At 36.5% G+C, this 23333-nt stretch overlaps 1 protein-coding gene across 1 annotated transcript in view; it reads right to left on the reverse strand.

Annotated features, from left to right (window-relative positions):
- The window catches only part of LOC109055942 (potassium channel subfamily K member 5-like), a 45263-nt gene that overhangs the window by 16409 nt on the left and 5521 nt on the right, over nt 1-23333 (reverse strand). The window contains exons 2-4 of the mRNA XM_019073157.2: nt 7444-7555; nt 6931-7097; nt 6627-6795 (exon numbers count right to left, since the gene is read on the reverse strand). Of these exons, the coding sequence (XP_018928702.2) occupies nt 6627-6795; nt 6931-7097; nt 7444-7555 (448 nt within the window). The remainder of the gene's footprint in view (nt 1-6626; nt 6796-6930; nt 7098-7443; nt 7556-23333) is intronic.

Raw genomic sequence — 23333 nt, forward strand, 5'->3', positions numbered from 1 at the left:
TAACTATCTGTGAATGAAAAATAAATAAATAAATAAATAAAATATTGTCACTGGCATTTAGGAGTTTGTTCGTAATAAGAAATAATTACGAATTGCATTAGGAGCAATGAAAAGTGCATTATTATAGGATTAGTTTACAATATGAAATGAATTATTATATTTAAATGTTTTGTTTATGAAAGAAGTATGGTATTGTAGATCTGTTAGGTTTCAGTAAAACAGTGCAATTTAAAAACACACATTTTTGAATAAATAAACAGAATTATTAATTTTTTATTAAAAAACAAAGTGACAAACACCCTCATGTTGAACGCATAACATCTGTCTGTAAGAAAGTTGTCAGTACCTTCTCTTTCAGCTGGAAGAAAAAGAGGGAGCTAAGAAATACACAAACTGAGCTGAAACGATCTCAACAAAAACTCATCACCGCATCCCCAACACGATGGGGTTCCAGACTCAAAATGTTTGAGAGAGTTCTTGACCAGGAAAAGGCCATTTCTCAGGTCCTGCAGGCAGACAGGAAGACAAGACATTTGGTACCTTCATGGCAAGACATTGACGTGATGGAGTCTGTGAAAAAGGCACTGAGTCCACAGAAATTTACTGATGCACTCTCAGGTGAGGACTATGTGAGTGCATCCTACATAAATTCAGTGCTTTACCTATTGAAATTCAACACCTTGAGCCTGAATGATGATGACACTGAACTAACAAAAACAATGACGACAACCATTCTCAATTACCTCATTGACAAATATCAGGATCCCACCACTGATGACCTGCTGGATAACTCTAAAATTTCATACAAAAAACCAAAAACCCATTACACTATTACACACAAAAATGACGATTATGGCATTATTTCCCTGTCAAATGTCAAGAGCGCATTATTGTAGCGCGAAAGTACATTAATATAATGTGCAAGCGCGAATCTCTCTGCTCGCGCGCGGGATATAATGTGCAAGCACGAATCTCTCTGCTCGCACGCGGGAACTGGGCGCGCGCTCTCAGATACACGTTGCTCTTGTAAGAATTTTCTCTGGGCTCGCTCAGAGAGTCTGCCTGCACTTAAAACGTGTTCAGTGCAATCGCGAATCTCTCCTCTTCGCTTAAAGTAAGCGTGTATGTGCTTAGACTGTGTCCCGTGCGTTCGCGCATGGCCAAGTACTCTTCTCTTCAATTTCTTCTCTTTGCTCTTGGCATAAACGCTGTCAAAACGGCAACAACCAATCAGAAATAGGCTTCAAAGACTGACCAATGAAAACGCGACATTGTACATGGAATCTTATTGGTTGATATTGAACCGCACATGGAATAAGTTCACTGAAGTTCAATCAAGACGAGCCGAGATGGATCCGCCGAATCGACGATATCAGGTAACCAGTTTTATTTGTTTTGATGTTAAATATGTCAAATGTATCTTAGAATTGTCTGGGAAGAGGGCGATTGGATTATTTTACATATAAATTACCTAGACTGTCAACCACATTGTTCACACTACATGCCATGACCATTGAAAGTGAGATTTTTTAGCCAAATATATTTGAAAGCCGATTCCAAAAGGCAAAAATAATATTTTACGTCTGATAATTAACACATTGTCTCTTGCAATCACACCAGCGATTAAACATTAAGTACGTAGCGAGATCAACTGCTAAATTCAAATCTGAACAAATATTTTGGGGGAATAAGGGGGCAAAATGCCCCAGTAAAATTATGTTACGAATGAAGTGATGTGAAGTGAAGTGATGTGAAGTTAATGAAAAGTGTCATCTGCAATGGATTTTCTTTATCGCGGATTGCAGCGTTGAGTGTTATAATCAAACACGCACTGTTTTTTTTTAATTTTATTTTTTTTTTATTATTATTTTTTTTTTAATCTAAAAAATCTAACCGTCAATGGGCATGGCACGTAGTGTGAACAATGTGGTTGACAGTCTAGGTAATTTATATGTAAAATAATCCAATCGCCCTCTTCCCAGACAATTCTAAGATACATTTGACATATTTAACATAAAAACAAATAAAACTGGTTACCTGAGATCGTCGATTCGGCGGATCCATCTAGGCTCGTCTTGATTGAACTTCAGTGAACTTATTCCATGATGGGTCGTTCGCGAACTCTTAAGAGCCCTTGTAGGTTCTGAAGGATCTGAAGAGCCGACTCTATTTTAAAAAAAATATAGCCTATAGAAATTAAATCATTATGTAATAATGAAATAATGGATGCATTTTATTTTATTTAAAATAATTGACTAATTCAAAGAACAAAAAAAATATTATATAGGCCTAAAGGCGCACATATTCGTTTCAACTGTCTGATCAGCCTCACATTCTGTTCCTGTCAATCATACAAGAGGTGTCAACCAATTATATGGCATGAGGGAGGGGCCGAGCCATCACACACACACCACACACACAGTGTCAAACTCGGAGAAGAAACCGCATCAGCCCCTCGAATGTAAGGCAGCTTGCATTTCTGAATGCAAATCTCTCATAAAATAAAAATATGATCAGCATTGTGTGCGTGTGTGTGTGTTCATGCTAGTTATACAAAACATAACTAGTGAGATAGTTCATGCTGGTTATATAACATGCCAAAAAAGAGGGACCAGTTTAATCCTTTCAGTTATTTATTTTTCTTTAATATGGGTTCTATTATGTTGTTCAGAATCAGATTGTATTTGTTTTATAATGTTGTTGTTTCTATACATTAAAAAGTTGTAATTTAAATGCAAATGTTTAATAGTATTTTTTTTTCATAACAAATCAATGCATTTTTAAAGAAATTGTGAGACATTGTGAGTATGATTTCATTTAATAATTTAATTAAAATTGTTTTCACACCTATCATAGTCAAAACATTATTGTTTTTTAAAGAGCCGTTTGTGAGCCAAAAGAGCCGGCTCTTTTCAGTGAGCTGAGTCAAACGAGCCGGCTCATGAAAAAGAGCCGAAATGCCCATCAACCAATAAGATTCCATGTACGATGTCACGTTTTCATTGGTTAGTCGTTGAAGCCTATTTCTGATTGGTTGTTGCCGTTTTGACAGCGTTTATGCCAAGAGCAAAGAGAAAGAAATCGAAGAGAAGAGTACTTGGCCATGCGCGAATGCACGGGACACAGTCTAAGCACATACACGCTTACTTTAAGCGAAGAGGAGAGAGGATTCGCGATTGCACTGAACACGTTTTAAGTGCAGGCAGACTCTCTGAGCGAGCCCAGAGAAAATTCTTATAAGAGCAACATGTATCTGAGAGCGCGCGCCCAGTTCCCGCACGTGAGCAGAGAGATTCGCGCTCCGCACATTATATTCCGCGCGCTAGCAGAGAGATTCGCGCTCGCACATTATATTAATGTACTTTCGCGCTACAATAATGCGCTCTCGACATTTGACAGGGAAATAACGCCATAGGAGGGAATACAAGCCAGAGCTGTGTCTGAGCTGTAGTCTTTGCTGACCATACAGTATCCAGCTTCTGCAGCATCGAATCAGCAGCCTACATCTACCTCCACATCACAGAGCCCTGATGCAGAATAAACACAACCCATGAAAGCAAAGAAAACATTTGCCAGCTTTTTGAAAACCGCAGGTGCTGTACAGTAAGTGCATCTGCAGCTGTAGGATCAGCTTCCTTATCTCTAAAAGAGACAATAGAAGGGGAATTGAAGGGCTACTTGTCCACACCAAATGCAGAAAGTGAGGTGGATCCTCTGGAATGGTGGAGTCATGAGGCAAACTTTCCAAGAGTTAGCCAACTTGCTAGAAGGTACATATGCTTTGCAGCAACAAGTGCTCAGTCAGAAAGAGCCTTCAGCACTGGTGGCAATATTGTCACCTGGCTGCCAAAGGGCAACTCAAGCCAGATAGAGTCAATCAATTGGTTTTCCTCTCTAAAAATTTGTGATCAGTCATACTTTGCGTTCTTTTAGAAGGAGATGTAAGTTGTAAGAAGATGAAAGGTATGTTCTAAAGCTGCTTAGTTTACAAGAGTCAGGATTCAGAAATATTTTTGCACCTTTGATTGATTTGTTTTGGTTCTCATATTACGCTTAAAAAACCACCATACAACCCACACCCCATTCACGGAAACAAAAAAGAAATAACAAAAAAAATATAAAAAGGTTTCTGGTCATGATTCTTTCTGACTAGATACATAATCAACATATGTTTACAAAGCTGACACTTCAAAGTTTACTGTTCAAGAATCAGAATTACTCAGACTGTTATTATAGTAAATATATATAAGCTCAAACATAAAAACAAAAATAAAAATATTCAAAAATTGTTGATGTAGGATATGACTTTAGAAACACAATACAGCTAAAGCCACAAGTCTACCAATGCTTCACTTGAAATTTCATAATATAATCTGTAAAACTGTAAATTTTATGAAATATTTTCTAAGGCTATGTCGTGTGTTTTTAGAGAAGGCTAATAAAATTGATTTATGGCCCTTGTCATCTCCTGTAAACTCTCATGTAAGCTCTCCTGTGTGCTGTAAAAACAAAATTTGGCTCCGAATACTGCCTCATTCATGATTCTATTGTTTTAATGAAACGAGCCTTTCACACCTTCGTCAGGTATGAGACATTATCTGCATTATTCTTTTATCATTATTATTTTGTTTTTATTCCGCCATTTTTAGCCTTTGTTCTGGTATTTCAAGGTTTACCAAGCCACCTCGCTTCATTCCCAGTATACTTTTACCCCTCTATTATTAAAAGCCTTACTATAAAAATACCACAAAACATTTTGTTACATCCTTAAGTAAATTATTATGTCAAAATGCAATATGAAGAAGAACTGCACCTGCTATGTAGCTGCATTAGAGCTAACGTTAGCATCAAGCTACATAAGACTATTTATGAAATTATTAGTACACTTTTACTCAAAACTCACTTTAAACCCCGATCGAGTGTTTGTAATAACTTCCTTTTGCGATCACAGGTGGAATTTGGTTGTTTACTGTTGTAAAAAATATGCTACTGCGAGACCCGAAAAAACATACAAAAGATAACAACAAAAACTTACATTTTTCAATATTGTTATACACATGCCCCAAATCTCAAGAAAATCACATACCAGCCATTTACTATTGTAATTGTGTGTTTATTATTTGGATATATCGTGGGTACAGAGGTTTCTCTGTGTTGTTGTGGTCAGATATCAATGCGGAAGAGTGAAGGAAGCATGTGACACGATGAAGTTGTCTTGTTATGGGACTCTAAAGACTGACAAGTCACAGCACAAACACGCAGGAGTGCACACACACACACACAGCATTGGGAGAGGCTATTTATCATCAGATTGCGTAAATCAGTGGAAAATGAATAGAAATGATGATTCTGTCAGAAGAAATATGAAGTAAACATGAGCAAATATATCCATATATCTGCATGTACATGCAGCTTTGGACTATAATCCCTTATTGACACTGTTCAGTGAATCTATGTGATTACAAATAAACCGCTGCTGACGTGACTGAATATGAATGAGTGGTGAATTTCTATTCAAAATTTGACATAATACGGATTTATTATTTTGCACTCCTGACATAAATAAATTACTAAATTACTAAATTACTGTTACTGCAACAATGTTTTAACAACAATTTTTTATTAAGTGGTCAAATATCGAAACTAGAGTCTTTAATCTTTCTACTGATTGAACAGTTTGTCCAGAGTGTGATGATTAACGTGCTGTGAAAGTGAAGCAACAACAATCTGAGGCAGTTAAGGTAGTTAATTTAATTTTTTTAATTTTAATTAAATTTTTAAAATATATTTATAATCTTGTGTGTTTACTTTTTGAAGCTATTGTTTATTTTGGGAGCTATGACTGCACTTACATTTATTTACACTTTATTTAACTTTAAGTTAACATTTTTTTTGAAACATTTTTTTTTTTTTTACCTTTTTAAAATAAGCTATTTTCAACCTGATATGCATATCTTCATTTATTGTATACTTTATGTAAGATGCTACTACCTCAAAAAAGAAAAGAGGATCTGTGTCTAATAAGCTGAGTGTTACAGCCATTGCCAATGTTAGATTTATTTTTAAACCAATGTTCATTTTGTGATGAGAAGTATTTGACTGTAATTGAATGCAAGTTTTGTTGAATGTTCTTACATTGCAGAATTGCAGTTGCATTAAATCAACACTTGATTAAAATATGCTTGAAAGTTTACTTTGGCCTAAATGGTATATAACCCCCCCCCCCCCCTTTATATTTTGTTACCTTGTAGGACTGGATTTTTTAAATAGGGGCATAAGGTTGGCTGTATTGAGGCTCAGTATGGCAAAATAGTTTTTAAAAAACCAACATGAAAAAGAATTGTGATAAAACCGTGAAATCGTGATTTTTACTGAAAAAATCGTGATATGATATTGTTTTTCCATATAGCCCACCCCTAATTTATACATAGTATGTTGCATGTTGTTACATAATAATAATTTTATGTAATTTTTAATGTAATTATTATTATTATTATTATTATTATTATTATTATTGGTGTATGAGATAATAATAGGTGCTAATAATAAGCATGTGAGATAACAATAGTGATGCCTTGTCTGCCACTAATAAGCTTAAACAGTAACAGTACAACACGGTCACCCACCTGCTACAAGATCACCGAATCCAATAGTTGTCAAAGTGACAAAAGAAAAATACAAGCCCTCAATATAGGTCCAGCCTTCTTGAGACATGAATACAAATGGAGGAATCACCAAATGCACCAACACACCCCATAACAGAAAGACAGCTGTGCAGGTGAACTGTGTTCTCCGCTTTAAGAAGAAGAAACATACACAATTAATAAACATATAATAGAAAAATTAGCAAAATGCAGTTAGAGGTTTCACAGCTGTTATTATAGTGAAATTAAGATTTCGAATATAATGTTTTTTGTAATTATTCCTTACCAGTGTTACCCCTTTCTTAGTAAGATATTGCCCAAAGTGTTTAGCTCTTCCACCAAAAAACTTTCCAAGTTCACTGATCCATGTGAAACACAGTGGCACTCCAAAAAGACCATAAAAAATACAGAACACCCTCCCTGAAGGTGTTTTGGGAGCAATATTTCCATAACCTGTGGAAATAAATAATTTTTGGTGAAAACATTCAGATTACAATAGATACAATTTATCTCATTACAGTCTGAACATCTTAAGACATGGCATCCATATATTTATCTGAGTATTAAAAAGAACAAAAGAATATATAGAGGAAAACAATGCTTAAAAAGTCTCTTAAAAGTTCTCTGTGAAAAATAAAATAAAATAAATAATAATAATGTTTGTTTATGACTGTAGCATAAATATTCATCCATTTCCTGATTCTTTTCAGCTAATTAAATCAATGTTTCCTTTGATTATTTCTCCTATTGAAACAGATTCACTTGATTTTCACGCCGAGTTAATAGACTAGATCCTTACCTATAGTTGTAATAACTGTAGCTGCAAAGATGACAGCATTCGGCCAATTCCAGTTGTTGAAGGTTTTGTCTCCTGTGATGGTGATGCCTTGTCCTGCAGCATCAGACACCACCTATTTCAAAAGAAAGAAAGAAAAAAAAATGTGAGAGCAGTCACACATTCAATTCAAATACAACATCAAAGAGACTTTTCTTCAGAAGCATTGTGAATTTGTTGTGTGTCTGAGACCAGAACTTCTATCCTCTCATGCCAGTAATGTTATTGGCACTTGCCTGAATATACTTGGCCAGACATAGTCAGTCATCTCTGGGACATCATAATCAGTCATTTCTGGGACATGAGTGGGGCATCCCTCACTTAAAAGGTTTTTGGCTATGGATCTGATCTCAGATCATGCAAAGCTATCCTAGAGATATAGTGAAAAAGGCTTAATATGTCCCTAAACACTAGTACAATCACAGACAAAAGGATCTGGTGAGTTGTTAAACAAATAAACACTCAAATTATAACTGATTCTTCTTGATGAAACAGCTGCTCATGAAGCCTGGGGTACTATAACTAGTGATCGACCGATATATCGGGTGAAAAACTTGTTGCATCTTTCCCAAAAAGATTCATGGGTGTATTAGATCAAAAGGGTGCTTCTACTAAATAATGAGCAAAGGGTCTGAATACTTAGGACCATGTGATATTTCAGTTTTTCTTTTTAATGTAAATAATAAATGTGCAAAAATGTTTTTCTGTCAATATGGGGTGCTGTGTGTACATTAATGAGGAAAAAAAAATGAACATGTTTCAGTCTATTAAAAATAAAAATAAAATACTCATTTGAATCAAACACGTTTAAAATGAATTCAGTCTCATTCATAAATACCTGTTTAATTAATAAATAAATACCCATTTTTGAATCAATCTCTTGAGTCTTCTTGAATAAATGATTAAATGAAAAAAAAAAATTAACAGTCGATTTTTGCCACCTACTGGAGTAATGTAATCAACACAATCTTTATAAGAAAATAAAAAAATCAACAATAAAAAAAATATTGAATATTTATTATTCAAATGTTTGCCCCCCCCCAAATGTTTTATTAATTATTTTATTTATGCTTAAATTTATTTTCAGCACTGAACTCTTTTACTTGTTCTACCTCACGTTTTTAATATTTGTTAAATATTGTTTATTTACTTGTTCTTGCATGTTCTACCTCACATGTTTTTAATATTTGTTAAATATTGTTTATCTACTTGTTCTACCTCACCAGTTTTTACTATTTGTTAAATATAGTTTTTTTTTTTTTTTTTTTTTTTTTTTTTTTTTTTTTACGTTCAATACATGTTCCTTTCTTAAACTGAGACTTGTAACATTTGGTATCATCATTGTGTCAGTTTTTTATGTAAATTGAGTGAGCAAAAGCAGTATCGGCTCCAAATATCGGCTCAATAAAATCGGCAGCCCGTATTGGTCATCGGCTAAGGCTGATGAAAAAAAAAAAAAACAGTATCATCATCGGCACTAAAAAATCCATATCGGTCGATCCCTAACTATAACTGATGATGTTAAGGGCTGTTACATTTCTGACACACCCCAAGCAGTTTCAGGCTTCCCGCAGAGGGTGTACAGTGGTGCTGCTGCAATGTACAGTGTATCACTTTTCTGGATGGGACAAGTTTTTTTAAACAACCTTTGAGTTTTTATTTATTGCTTGACATCTATGATTTCATGAAGGGTGAGACAAACATTTACATGTTTGCGTGCACAAGTGGGGTGTGTCTTTTCTAAATGTCGGCATTATAGAAGGTCATGTGCTAGTGAAAATGGACTGAAAGAAAGGGATTGCCTTCTTTCAGCTTGTTAAACATATTTTTGTTCAGTCATTTCTACTGTGTAATGTCCGAAGTAGCAGCGAGTGCCCAGCATGTGACACTCATGTTACCAGATTCATTGTGAACGTAATTCTGCAAAACTACAGTGAAACCATAAATTATTATGCAATGCAATAAAATAGCTTCTTCTCCTAGTAAACGATACCATGAAAAATTAGATTATTTAATTTCAAGGCAAAAACAAATCAAAAGGTAAGCAGGTATCGGTGTTAATTTCAGTATGAGAAGACGACGATCATCCTTGTGAATACGATCATCCAATGAATAATAGTGACAATTTTGCACTTTTAGTTTTTTATTTTATTTAAATAAACTAAATAATAAAGTGGGATATACTATTTTATTTTAAAATAAAAAGTGAATATTAAATACAAATACAATTATTTTGTAGTAAACTTAAAAATAAAATGCTAATATTTTTATTATTATTATTTTAATTTGAACTTTCATCATTTTGAAAATGAAAATCAGCCAGCTTTTATTTTGGCAGGTTGCTGGCAGTATGCGCTTCTGGGTTTAGCGTTGCCGACTGTAGAGCATCAGTGAATGAAATGTCAAAGTTTTGCATTGTGCTTTGAAAACGGTAGCGGGTAGCCAATATTTATGCTTTCAGTTTGAATAGAAATCTTATACAGTACAGTTTGTCGATCTTTAAAATGGTAATTGTGCATTAACAGCTGTCAACCATGTTGGTATGCAAACGCACGCTCTGAACTTACGTACACAGCGTTTTTTTAATTTTTATTTCACTTATGTGCACCCCTTACGCATGCATAACTCCTGCAAGACGTGATTTGCAGCAGTCGCGTTTTTCGCAATGTCATTATAGCATTTTATTTAAAAAATGGAGCGCTTTCCTTGTGCTAAGTAGGCCTGCCCCTGACTAAAGATTTTTCTAGTTGCACGTCATATTAAATTGATTAATATAATAAGTTGTCCTTTAATATATAAGCAAGCCGAGCTCAAGCTCGCGCATAAAGCAACTGCCTCAAAGCACCGGCAAAGTGATTATGAATGTGTCGGTGGAAAAGAAGACATTTTAATTATTTATTAACAAACTATTGCTTTCTGAGTCAGTGTAGGGTGCAAAGATGAAGTTGATGAATGCTGTCACCGACTCGCCATCTCCAGATAGACCTGCCTTTAATAGAAATAATTGCACCTTTTCATACGGAATACAAAATCGTATATTACAAAATCAAGTGGGCGAGTTTTCCTTGTATTTATTTTATTATTCATATAAATAAAATATAAATAACCTGTTTTGGTTATATTTGGTTGTTATTATTATGGTCTGGTGAAAATTATAATATTATAATTAACTTAATATCTGCGAGAAAATAATAAATAAAAAGAGTAGGGCTGCTGTGCGTGAAACCAGCATATTTCAACCCAGTAGCATGACAACACAGTGTCACAGTGAGGGTTTCAAACTTGCAGTTTAGGTTTAGGCAACGCAGGACAAATGCCTCATTTGGTTTGGCTTTTGTCAATTTTGCAACTGCTTACAGAGTATTACACACACACACACACACACACACACACACACACACACACACACACACACACACACACACATACACACATACACACATTACCAACCATACCCATCAGACGCTGCTCTCATAATCACACCTGTGAGACGTGTCCCGAGCTCTCGTCAGCGTCGCCCTGGAAACGGGCTGAGCGGCCACACCTGCGCCCCATCAGACGCTGCTCTCATAAGCCCTGCAAACCAGCACAGAGGTGAGAGATGTCTCCACAAGACTCGGCTGAAACTTGTCTTTCCTTTTGCCCACAGAGAGCAGCGTGTGACCGCCAGCCCCACCAGCCACGGGAGAGCACGGCCCCATACTGCACCAGCGCACCGACAGCCAAGACGCCAAGCACCGAGCACCAAACCGCCTCACAGCAACGCCTATCACCACCTTCCCATTGAATAAAATCCACCCTTCGGGGAACTTACCCTCATCCTCGAGTCGTGTCCTCCTTCCATAATCTGCCAATGTGCAAGTCTGATCTCACTATATATATATATATATATATATATATTATATATATATATATATATATATATATATATATATATATATATATATATATATACACACACACACACATAAAAAGTGAAAGTTGTGACATTTGCCAAGAATGGTAACCCATACTCGGAATTGGTGCTCTGCATTTAACCCATCCAAGTGCATACACACAGCAGTGAGAAGTGAACACACGGCAGTGGGCAGCTGTATCCAGCACCCGGTGAGCAACTCAAGGGCACTTCAGCCATGGGTATTGAGGGTGGACGTGAGCACTGTTCACTTACTCCCCACCCACCTACAGCTCCTGCCAGCACAGAGACTCGAACCTGCAACCTTCTGGTTACAAGTCCAATTCTCTAACCATTAGGCCGGCACAATTCTCTTATATGAAAGAGACGCACATAGAGACAAAGAAACTGGCGAAAGAGACGCACATCTGCCAAAGACACAAAAACTTTTGCTCTTAATGCCACAAAGTACAGGCAGCCTAATAATTGTGAAAAAGGAGACATTTTAATTATTTATTAATAAACAAATGTTTTCTTGTCAGCTGCAAGATGAAATTCACAGTGCTGACTCATCTCCAGAGTACTGGACATGCCTTTAAAGAGAAATGCAACCTTCACAGATTACATAATGCTTTCCTTTTAAATTGGTTTGTTTAAAAGTAGACATTTCAAGCTTTCTGTAGATATATTTCTCATGTATGTGAGACACCCAATTTTTAGTTATTTCATTATCAGGAAAAATTCAAGTGATCGAGAGGGCGACTCCCTGTCATGCATGCACATTAATAATTTTCGCACAAACACTTGAATATGAATAATAATACAGCACATTTCTTTTAGGTTACAGTATGGGATCCGCATTAAAAATAAATCTACACAAGTCTACAACCGAGACAGAAGCAGTTATAACCTGTAAATTTAAGGCTATTTAATGTTTTAAAATGATCTAACGGCTGATGCCGCTCCAATTCGTTGATCATTAGTTGTTCTTGATCAAGAATAAACGGATGCATGACTTTCATAAACTTGCTTGAATGAATCTCTTTTGCATTAAATAATACAGATATGAAGCAGGTTAAGTTAAATATTATCGTACAAATAATTATAAAATGCTATAGACTGCGAATAAGATTGCAGTTTCACATTTTGCATATGGATTACAAAGTAAATATTTTTTTTTTACATGCAATTATCCAAAATAAAAACAAAACAAGATTTGTAATAAAGATAAAATGTGTAGACCGATAAGAATAAATGCTGCGCGTCGCACTCAGCATCATGCACGCGTGCAAATCTTGCACTCTGATATTTTAAGGAATATGATACACTCTTAAACATATGATACACATTTAAATGTGGCTGCATTTTTTTTTTACTTAAATTATATGAAAGCAAGTAAAGAAGGCACCCTTTAAAATTACTGACGTTGTCAATTAATGAAGCTCTTTTTACATTGTGTGCATTTTGTTTATTATTAACCATCTTAAGCCATCCAAAGTGCACACACACAGCAGTGAACACACACACACACTGTGAACACACACCCGGAGCAGTGGGCAGCCATTTATGCTGTGGCGCCTGGGGAGCAGTTGGGGGTTCGATGACTTGCTCAAGGCCACCTCAGTCATGGTATTGCCAGTCTGAGACTCAAACCCACAACCTTAAGGTTAGGAGTCAAGCTCTCTAACCATTAGGCCACGACTTCCCTGATTTCTCACGACTTTTGATTGCTTCTATTGTTCTCATTTGTACGTAGCTTTGGATAAAAGCGCCTGCTAAATGACAAAATTTAAATAGAATGTAAATGTAAATAACAAAACTAAATTCACATTTTAAAACAAGCCCCAAATCAAATAAACAAGTAACACAAATAAAATAAATCTCTTCATATAAACAAAATAAGGCTTTGTCTGTGTGCTTTCCATTTAAATTAGAGGCAACCACTGCATTTTAATCATGATCTAAACAAAGATGTTGCATACATGCAACATGAGCAGTTTTTAATTTAAATTAGATTGTATAATTTAACAATTTGGAAGCGAAAACAGAATGGTTTGACTTCAGTTTTGTGAAACTATACATAAAAATATCTGCATGAAACAGTAGACTGAATGAGACGCAGATTCACTCTCTGCCAGCAGGTGGCGCTTAAAGCTTTTCGTTGGTTTCTACTGTAAACGAAGCAGCGCTGCACTTGAAGTTAAATGAAGTTTAATGAAGTTTAAAATGCATTATAAAGAGGCAATCTAAACATATAAAAAATATCATCTAAACATTTCTAAAGACAGTAAGTTCCCCTCAGACATGCATTCATATAACCTACACCTAAATGAATCAAGATTTGTTTAGCATCTCAAACGATTTGAATCGTCACACATTTAAATCGATTTTCAACTGGCTCGTTACATCCCTAATAAAGACGTACTTACAGGCTGCGAGTCAGAAGTGCCAGACTGTCCTTGCAAAGATTAAACTACCCAACTTTTTAGAAACAGTCGTTGCGCAACAGACGCATTGCAGGCTTCTAGTTCAGGAAACAGTTCTCATCCTCCATAAAATGCGCAGCACACATCTGAATATTTGGGTTGGACTGCTCTGGAGCAGTGTTGAAATACAACTTAACCACTGATTTCTAGTCTGGTCCTCTTTTGGAAAGCCAAAGAAAGTAGTTTCGCTTTCACAACGAAACACACAGCGACTCCACAACGAGGCAGCAGCGGCAACAGAGAGGATAAAAGTTATGCCTTCTTTCTTTGCGTGAACATTTGAGCGGCATTATGCAAATCTTCCCACATAGTGACGTAGACGTAGGGGCGTGTTAGAACGAGCCGTTTTAGGGGGGTGTGGTTGATTTAACTTTTATAAAGAATATCTATTTGGATTTGAGACTTTAGTCTTTGCAACTTTACAGATATTCTTTATGCACCAAGAGCTTGTAACACTCCAAAGAGAAAGGAAAAATCGAAATCGCATCATATGACCCTTTTAAGTACAAAAAAACGGACGAATCCCTTTAAATATATCATCTGATTGATGTCTTAAAGTGTGGTAACCGTAGTATATGCGGAATAATTGACTCCGGACCGTTGAATTATTAGAAAAATTATGCACAGCCAAGGCGTAATGCATCACCATCTCGGGTGTGCATTATTTTTCTAATAATTCAACGGCCCAGAGTCAGTTATTCCTTATAATAACTGAGAGTTTGACTCCTAACCCTAAGGTTGTGGGTTCGAGTCTCGGGCTGGCAATACCACAACTGAGGTGCCCTTGAGCAAGGCACCGAACCCCCAACTGCTCCTTGGGCGCCGTAGCATAAATGGCTGCCCACTGCTCCGGGTCTGTGTTCACGGTGTGTGTGTGTGCACTTTGGATGGGTTAAATGCAGAGCACGAATTCTGAGCATGGCTCACCATATTTGGCTGTATGTCACGTCACTTTCACTTTTTTTGTCACTTTTTACATAAACCTATTCACAACTAACCTACTGAAAGATTTTGACTATAAATATATTAAATATACAGGTGCATCTGAATAAATTAGAATGTCATGGAAAAGTTCATTTATTTCAGCAATTCAACTCAAATTGTGAAACTCGTGTATTAAATAAATTCAATGCACACAGACTAAAGTAGTTTAAGTCTTTGGTTCTTTTAATTGTGATGATTATGGCTCACATTTAACAAAAACCCACCAATTCACTATCTCAACAAATTAGAATATGGTGACATGCCAATCAGCTAATCAACTCATATCACCTGCAGAGGTTTTCTGAGCCTTCAAAATGGTCTCTCAGTTTGGTTCACTAGGCTACACAATCATGGGGAAGACTGCTGATCTGACAGTTGTCCAGAAGACAATCATTGACACCCTTCACAAGGAGGGTAAGCCACAAACATTCATTGCCAAAGAAGCTGGCTGTTCACAAAGTGCTGTATCCAAGCATATTAACAGAAAGTTGAGTGGAAGGAAAAAGTGTGGAAGAAAAAGATCCACAACCAACCGAGAGAACCGCAACCTTATGAGGATTGACAGGCAAAATCGATTCAAGAATTTGAGTCAACTTCACAAGGAATGGACTGAGGCTGGGGTCAAGGCATCTAGAGCCACCACACACAGACATGTCAAGGAATTTGGCTACAGTTGTTGTATTCCGCTTGTTAAGCCACTACTGAACCACAGACAACATCAGAGGCGTCTTACCCGGGCTAAGGAGAAGAAGAACTGGACTGTTGCCCAGTGGTCCAAAGTCCTCTTTTCAGATGAGAGCAAGTTTTGTATTTCATTTGGAAACCAAGGTCCTAGAGTCAGAAGGAAGGGTGGGGCTTTTTGAAGATGCTGATTTCATTTCCCAGCAGGATTTGGCATCTGCCCACACTGCCAAAAGCACCAAACGTTGGTTAAATGACCATTTTGTTGGTGTGCTTTACTGGCCAGCAAACTCACCAGACCTGAACCCCATAGAGAATCTATGGGGTATTGTCAAGAGGAAAATGAGAAACAAGAGACCAAAAAATGAAGATGAGCTGAAGGCCACTGTCAAAAAAAAAAACCTGGGCTTCCATACCACCTTCCAACAGTGCCACAAACTCATCATCTCCATGCCACACCGAACTGAGGCAACAATTAAAGCAAAAGGAGCCCCTACCAAGTACTGAGTACATGTACAGTAAATGAACATACTTTCCAGAAGGCCAACAATTCATTTTTTTTTCTATTAATCTTATGAAGTATTCTAATTTGTTGAATTGGTGGGTTTTTGTTAACCCTCTGGGGTCTAAGGGGGTTTTGTGAGCCTGGAGAAGTTTTGACATGCCCTGACTTTTGTGCTTTTTTCAGTTGCTTATAAACATATACATGGCTAAAGTCTGTAAATAATGTATTCAGTACAAACTGGGCTAAAATAATATGTAAATACAAACCCAATTCCAAAAAAGTTGGGACACTGTACAAATTGTGAATAAAACAATGCAATCATGTGGAAGTTTCAAATTTCAATATTTTATTCAGAATACAACATAGATGACATATCAAATGTTTAAACTGAGAAAATGTATAATTTTAAGGGAAAAATAAGTTGATTTTAAATTTCATGGCATCAACACATCTCAAAAAAGTTGGGACAATGCCATGTTTACCACTGTGTGGCATCCCCTCTTCTTTTTATAACAGTCTGCAAATGTCTGGGGACTGAGGAGACAAGTTGCTCAAGTTTAGGAATAGGAATGTTGTCTCATTCTTGTCAAATACAGGCTTCTAGTTGCTCAACTGTCTTAGGTCTTCTTTGCCGCATCTTCCTCTTTATGATGCACCAAATGTTTTCTATGGGTGAAAGATCTGGACTGCAGGCTGGCCATTTCAGTACCTGGATCCTTCTTCTACACAGCCATGATGTTGTAATTGATGCAGTATGTGGTCTGGCATTGTCAAAATGCAAGGTCTTCCCTGAAAGAGACGACGTCTGGATGGGAGCATATGTTGTTCTAGAACTTGGATATACCTTTCAGCATTGATGGTGCCTTTCCAGATGTGTAAGCTGCCCATGCCACACGCACTCATGCAACCCCATACCATCAGAGATGCAGGCTTCTGAACTGAGCGCTGATAACAACTTGGGTTGTCCTTCTCCTCTTTAGTCCGGATGACATGGTGTCCCAGTTTTCCAAAAAGAACTTCAAATTTTGATTCGTCTGACCATAGAACATTTTTCCACTTTGCCACAGTCCATTTTAAATGAGCCTTGGCCCAGAGAAAATGCCTGCGCTTCTCTGCTTCGTTACAGTTTGCACATATTTGTTTTCTTCGCGAACGTTGATCTGCCTTCAAAACACGCTAAAAGAGTCGCGCGATAACGTGCATCATGACTACGACACGGCATTAGTTCTGGCTTTTACTGCTGATTGGCTACAAGTGTATTTTGGGACTTTGTCAGACACTGCGGTCAAAAGCGTGTTTCAAACATTGCTTAGTACACGTTTAAGGAACGGCAGGCAGGGTCGCCAGACTCGCCACTACTTAGGCTAATGTACATAGCAGAAACCCTGATTAATCCTCTGTTTACCAATAGAGCCTTTCATTGAGACAGTGAGGGGGACGGATCGGGTCACTATGAATCTGGGTGGCGTCATGTCCCCCCGTCCCTAGTGCCATCTGCGCGCCTGTTTCAAAACATAAATAAAAGTGGTTGAGTGCATCCGGGAGGGATGTGTCATTATCACAGGCCTGTGGCGGGGGCTTGTAGTCACTGATGGTCTGAATGGCTTGCCACAGGCTCCCTGTGTCTCTACGGTCTGTGAAGTGAACTACATCTTGCAAGTATGTCCGAATTAAGAGGTTTCACCGGAAAATGTCATCTGAACAAGTAACAAACATATTCGCTGGTTTTGTTTTGACCAAAAAAAGAAAAAAAATAAAGTTTCACAATAAATCACACTACAAATGGTGATTAAATCTAACGATCGCAAAGTAAGATCAGATCACGTCAAATCGTGCAAATTAATATTATTGTTATACTTTGTTCTCAAATTGTTAATGTTAACAACCTCAGTATTGTGTGACTACATGTATTTAGTGTGTATTAGTGTTACCTGTAGAACTCAATTTCTGTAGTCTAATCTCTAAATGTCATACCATTCAAATGTCATCAGAAGAAATTCTTCTTTTAACCTTATTTTAAAAGCAATTTAATGTTCCTTAGAAATCGTTCTCTTTGAAATACAAATCTTTTGTAAGTACAGTGTAATCCCATCTATCTGTAATCAGATCAGTCAGATGCATATTTAAAATTGGAATATAATCTAATTTCAGTCACTTACATGTGTTTCATTACCATCATTTCATCACCATCAATAGTTTAAGACTATTTTCAAAATGACAAGTTTAATTATTCAAGCTGCTTTATGAAGAGGCTACAAATGAACCGCCACCTGCAGCATCCACACACACAAACAAAGCAAAGCAAATGACCCGAACCACTCAAATTCTAAAACATTATTACAAGCTTGTGAATCGTTTTCATGTGGAAATGGAAACATGAACAATGTCAAACACTACAAACAACTACTTTCACATCCATCTTCCATATTCACCAAAGAAAATAAAGTATGTTAACTACAATACTTTTTTTTTTTAAGAAACTTCAGTGGTTTCTTAAAAATTGTTATGGTCTCAACAGTTCAGGTGAACAAACATGATTAGGTAATTTAAGACAAAAGGTGTGACTACTAAATGTTTGCTTTGCTCTTGCATTGTGCCTGCTCCTCAGAAGGACTGAAAATCGTTTCGTCATTTGTTTGGTCTATTGTTTACTGTCTATTGTAGGGTCTATTGTGTTTGTGGCACAGTTGTCTTTAGCTATAAAGCCCAGGAGCAAATTTGGGTTATGATTTTAAGAACGATGCTTGTTTACTACCTTCAGTAAATAATTTTCTCTTCTTTACCAAGAAATTGTAAAAGACTGCAACATGTCCATCCCATATTTCCATCTATGACTTGAGATTTTGACATAAAAAAACACTATAGTAAGAGGGAATTTAGGTGCAATCAGTAGGCCTACACAATACAAGCCCACAGAATTCCACAGAAAGCTCAGCAGATTTCAGAATTTTACCGCCCTTTATTCACGAAGTTGTACCAGTTGCATATATTTAAATCAATTCAGCAGATTTGTTTTCCCACAATCAGCACAAAACAGTGTATAGATTCCATGTGGGCCTATCACTATGTTGTCCTTCATTTCAAATTGATGTTGCAAGATGTTATGAGTATAAAGCAAGATATGCTATTCTAATGATAATTCATGGCTAAATCTGCATTAACATATTTTAATGCATTTTGGGAAGGCAAAGAAAAGATGGATCTTTTCCTGTACATCGTCACATATTAAATAAATAATTTAATGCACACATAGCCATAGATTATCCCTTCTTATATCACGGTCACTTGCCAGCATGGACAAAATAAAGTTGTCCTTGATATTTGCAGTGCAATATTTGACTGGACTGATAAGAATAGTGGTTATATTTGGCTAATTATCTATGGGTCATTAAATCTAGAACACTGAAGTAAAATAATACTTAAATGCAACATTGACAAGCATGTTTATGGGAAATCCAGGCAATTAGAATAGAGTATTCAGAAAAAAAATTCTATCACAGAAGAACTATTGTAAACAGTCAACATGATCGCACCACTGACACCTTCCAATGACACACACAACTGTGAAACAAGCTCTTCTAACAGATCATGAATGCATATCAGGCAAGGAGAGGAAGATCTAAATGCAGCCTTTAACTTCATTAAGCCAAAACAAAGGTAATCCACAGGAGAAGGCTAAACGGGTTTGCAAAACACAGACAAGAATTAAGAAATTGTGGAGCAATGACCAAAGATGTGTATACATGCATTTAATAATAATAATAATAATAATAATAATAATAATAATAATAATAATAATAATAATAATAAAAATAACTGCTGACCGAATACAAGAATACTTTCCATGTGAATGGGCATTCTTCAAGTATTCTTGCATTCGGTCAGCAATTATTATTTTGGGTATTCGCATGGAAAGTATTCTTGCATTCGATAGCAATTATTATTTTATTATTATTATTAAATGCATGTATACACATCTTTGGTCATTGCTCCATTTAATTATATATTTTTAGTTAACAAATTATTATACTCAGGTAGGAAAGATATCTTTGTGTTATAAATAGCATTATAATTACTTGAGTGAATTCACAATTATTTTCCTTAACACCTGATTTAGGCTACTATGTTCATTTATGTTAATTTTGCTGAGATTTAGACTACAATGTTCATCTATGTTAACTTTGCTAAGGATATGTACTATTTTAAATAAAGACGGTCTACTTTATAAAACATATTAAAAATGGCCTAATAATCTCCTGCATCAGGCATGTGACGTCAAAAACAAATGTCTTGGTTTCCAAAACATTTTGCTCATATGAAACAAGAAGCATTCCAAAAGACATACAGTAAATATGAGATATATTATTATGAAAAGATCATCTGGTGGTCCTTCAGAAAAATTACAGCAATTTTGGCATCTGAAACAAATGCATTCTTAAAAAAAATAGCACACAGCCCAATACACACACTGCTGGGCTCTACTTTAATTGATAGTTTTCAGATACATGACTGGTTCGAAGACCTGGTGGGCAAAACATCCATAGAACTGCAGCACAAGACTGTCAATTTTCTATCTGTTCCAATCCAAAAGTATTCAGATCATCTCTCAAAAAAAAAAAAAAAAAAAAAGATATGTGAACAAAATGCAAGTTTTGGCCATTAGCATTCCATATAAAGCACCTGTTGCAATATTTCAATCACTAAAAACATCAGTACATTCTAAAACGTTTAATGTGAAAACACTTAAAGTGCCTTTAAAACAGTGATATTAAAAAGATCAAATTAGTACAAATCTTATTGATGATGCATGCCCAGAATATGAGCACAATAACCTAAATGGTTAACCTAAATGGTTAAGTCTTCTTTATAATGATGTTCTATGGGAAAACATTTAATATTCAACTTAGCTGCACATTGCGTTTATATTCTGGGTTCATCTGCTTGCCTGTACAAAGTATGCATCATCAAGGTGTATACTGAATTTGGCCTTTAAATATCACTGTGTTACTACAATACTACAAATGCAATCCTCCTTAAAATAACTGGACATCAGTTGAGGAAAGCCTTGTTTTGCCCTCCATGTGGAGGTATTCACAGGGAAAGTATTCTTGCATTCGATAGAAAATTATTATCTCCGTTCCTATAAGCGTGTGATGTCAGGTGAAAACTATCAATAAAAGGAGAAGTGACATGATCTGGAAACAATACGTATGAGTCAAGACAGTATTTTACTGCCTGATACAGTAAGGAATGCCCAATAGAAACCAACAGCACAGTGACTCTAAAACCTCCAGGTATTCAATTGTTAAATATGTCCTACTATGCTTTTTGGATCTGGATAAGCTCACAGATACTGTAACTTCGTATATGAGTTTCTGTGAGGATATGTTCATTCCTACCAGGTCAGTCCTATCATTTAATAATGAAAAACCATGGTTCACTGGGAAACTCAAACAGCTTCGTCATGCCAAAGAGGATGCTTACAGAAGTGGGGATAAAATCTTGTACAACCAGGCCAGACACAGACTAACAAAGGAGATCAGTGTGGCTAAAAAAACTACTCCGAAAAGCTGAAAAAAAAAAAAAAAAACCTTTACAGCCAACGAGCCCTCGTCAGTTTGGACTTGTCCGAGGACCATCACGAAGTACAAGACACCTCCCCCACAGTCTATGGAGAAACATCAACTGACCGACGATCTGAATGTGTTTTACTGCCAGTATGAGACTGCATATAATCAACCCTGTCTCACACCACACACCCACGGTGATCTGCACTTCAAACATACACCTACCCCTGCTGCAACCCCCAATTCACCCTGCACTTATGGTATGTGTAGAGGATGTAAATAAATACATGATTAAAAGCATATATGATTTGTCTAAGTTCTTCAAGCGGTCTGTTATTTTCATAAGCATAACATGTTCTTAGCGATTATATGCAGCCTTTTGCATCGCGTATAATACATTTCTGCCTCATACTGATCAGAATTCCCCATGGGGTCGCAATCGTAAGTTAATTCAGACACTTGCTGGTGTCTGAAAGTGAGTTTTGCCATTAAAGGGGTCATATGATGCGATTTCAATTTGTCCTTTCTCTTTGGAGTGTTACAAGCAAATCCACGTTCATTATCAGCGTTTATTTGCGCAGCTTGTCAGTTAACAACGGCTCTGTGTAGTAACAGCTGCTCTATGTGAAATGTGAGATGCGCATTAACAATTGGCTGATCTTGATCGGTGCACCTCTAGTTGTCATCCACACTGAAATGTCTGAAGGCATTATATTTGCCTTACTGTGCATGTATAAACCTCACAGAGATGATACAGGCATAAGTTTCATGCAATTCTTCTGGCAGGATCAATTTATTTATGGAAATATTTCACCATTAACTGGCGCGCTCACTCAGAATTGATCTAAAACGCAACTGCCCTCGTGTTTTCCGCAGGACAGCAATTGTGAGTAAATTTTATGTTGTCTTTTAGGACTGTAATATGAAAAGAGTACAAAGTAAATATCTTTAGAAACAGTGTGAATTTGAATAGCACATAACTGCAAATTAACGTTACTGCTATAAACATGTCTGTTGGTACAATGTTACAAGACTAAACATGCTCCATCGTTTCAAAAGCCTCTGTTTCCACAGTCCATACTACAACGTGAAAACAGCATTCTCAAATTTATCCGCTCTGGAGAGTGTTTAAAAAGGCTGGAAGGCCAAAACGAGAGGAAAAGATGCTTTTCAACAGGAACGTATTAATGTGGACAAGGCTTGAGGAATTGTCAAATCAGGCAACCAATTGCTAAACCGGCAACACAGTAGGCTACCCAGGCATTTTAAACCCTTTTTTAGTGCAGTACAGCCATAATGCATTTCTCAGCTTCACCGAGCCATCCAGTGAGATTATGATCTTTTATATTTCAACAGCAAAATCACAGGAAATGGAACCTTAAATACATTAGTAATACTTCTCCTGCTTTGAAACTTTAGATCAATGTAAATAAATAAAAATAAATAAATAAATAAATAAATAAATGAATTTTTCAGTCATGAAAGTTCAATAATGCATTCAACTCCAGGGCACTGCTAGGCTTTGATAACACTGTTTGGCCTAACCACAATGACAAACTCCAACTGTTATCAGACAGCAGTTTATGTGGCCCTGTGATCTTCACTGCAGGTAGTTTTTCATTTTACCATGGCTCAAGGCTTTGAGGAACTTGAACAACAGAACCTCTTATGAGAATTTCCTTGTCAGCACACCACTGATACACTTTACTGACAAGCTTAAGAACAGAAAATGTTTT

This window comes from Cyprinus carpio, chromosome A17 (assembly GCF_018340385.1).
Source record: "Cyprinus carpio isolate SPL01 chromosome A17, ASM1834038v1, whole genome shotgun sequence".
Classification (NCBI taxonomy): Eukaryota; Metazoa; Chordata; class Actinopteri; order Cypriniformes; family Cyprinidae; genus Cyprinus; species Cyprinus carpio.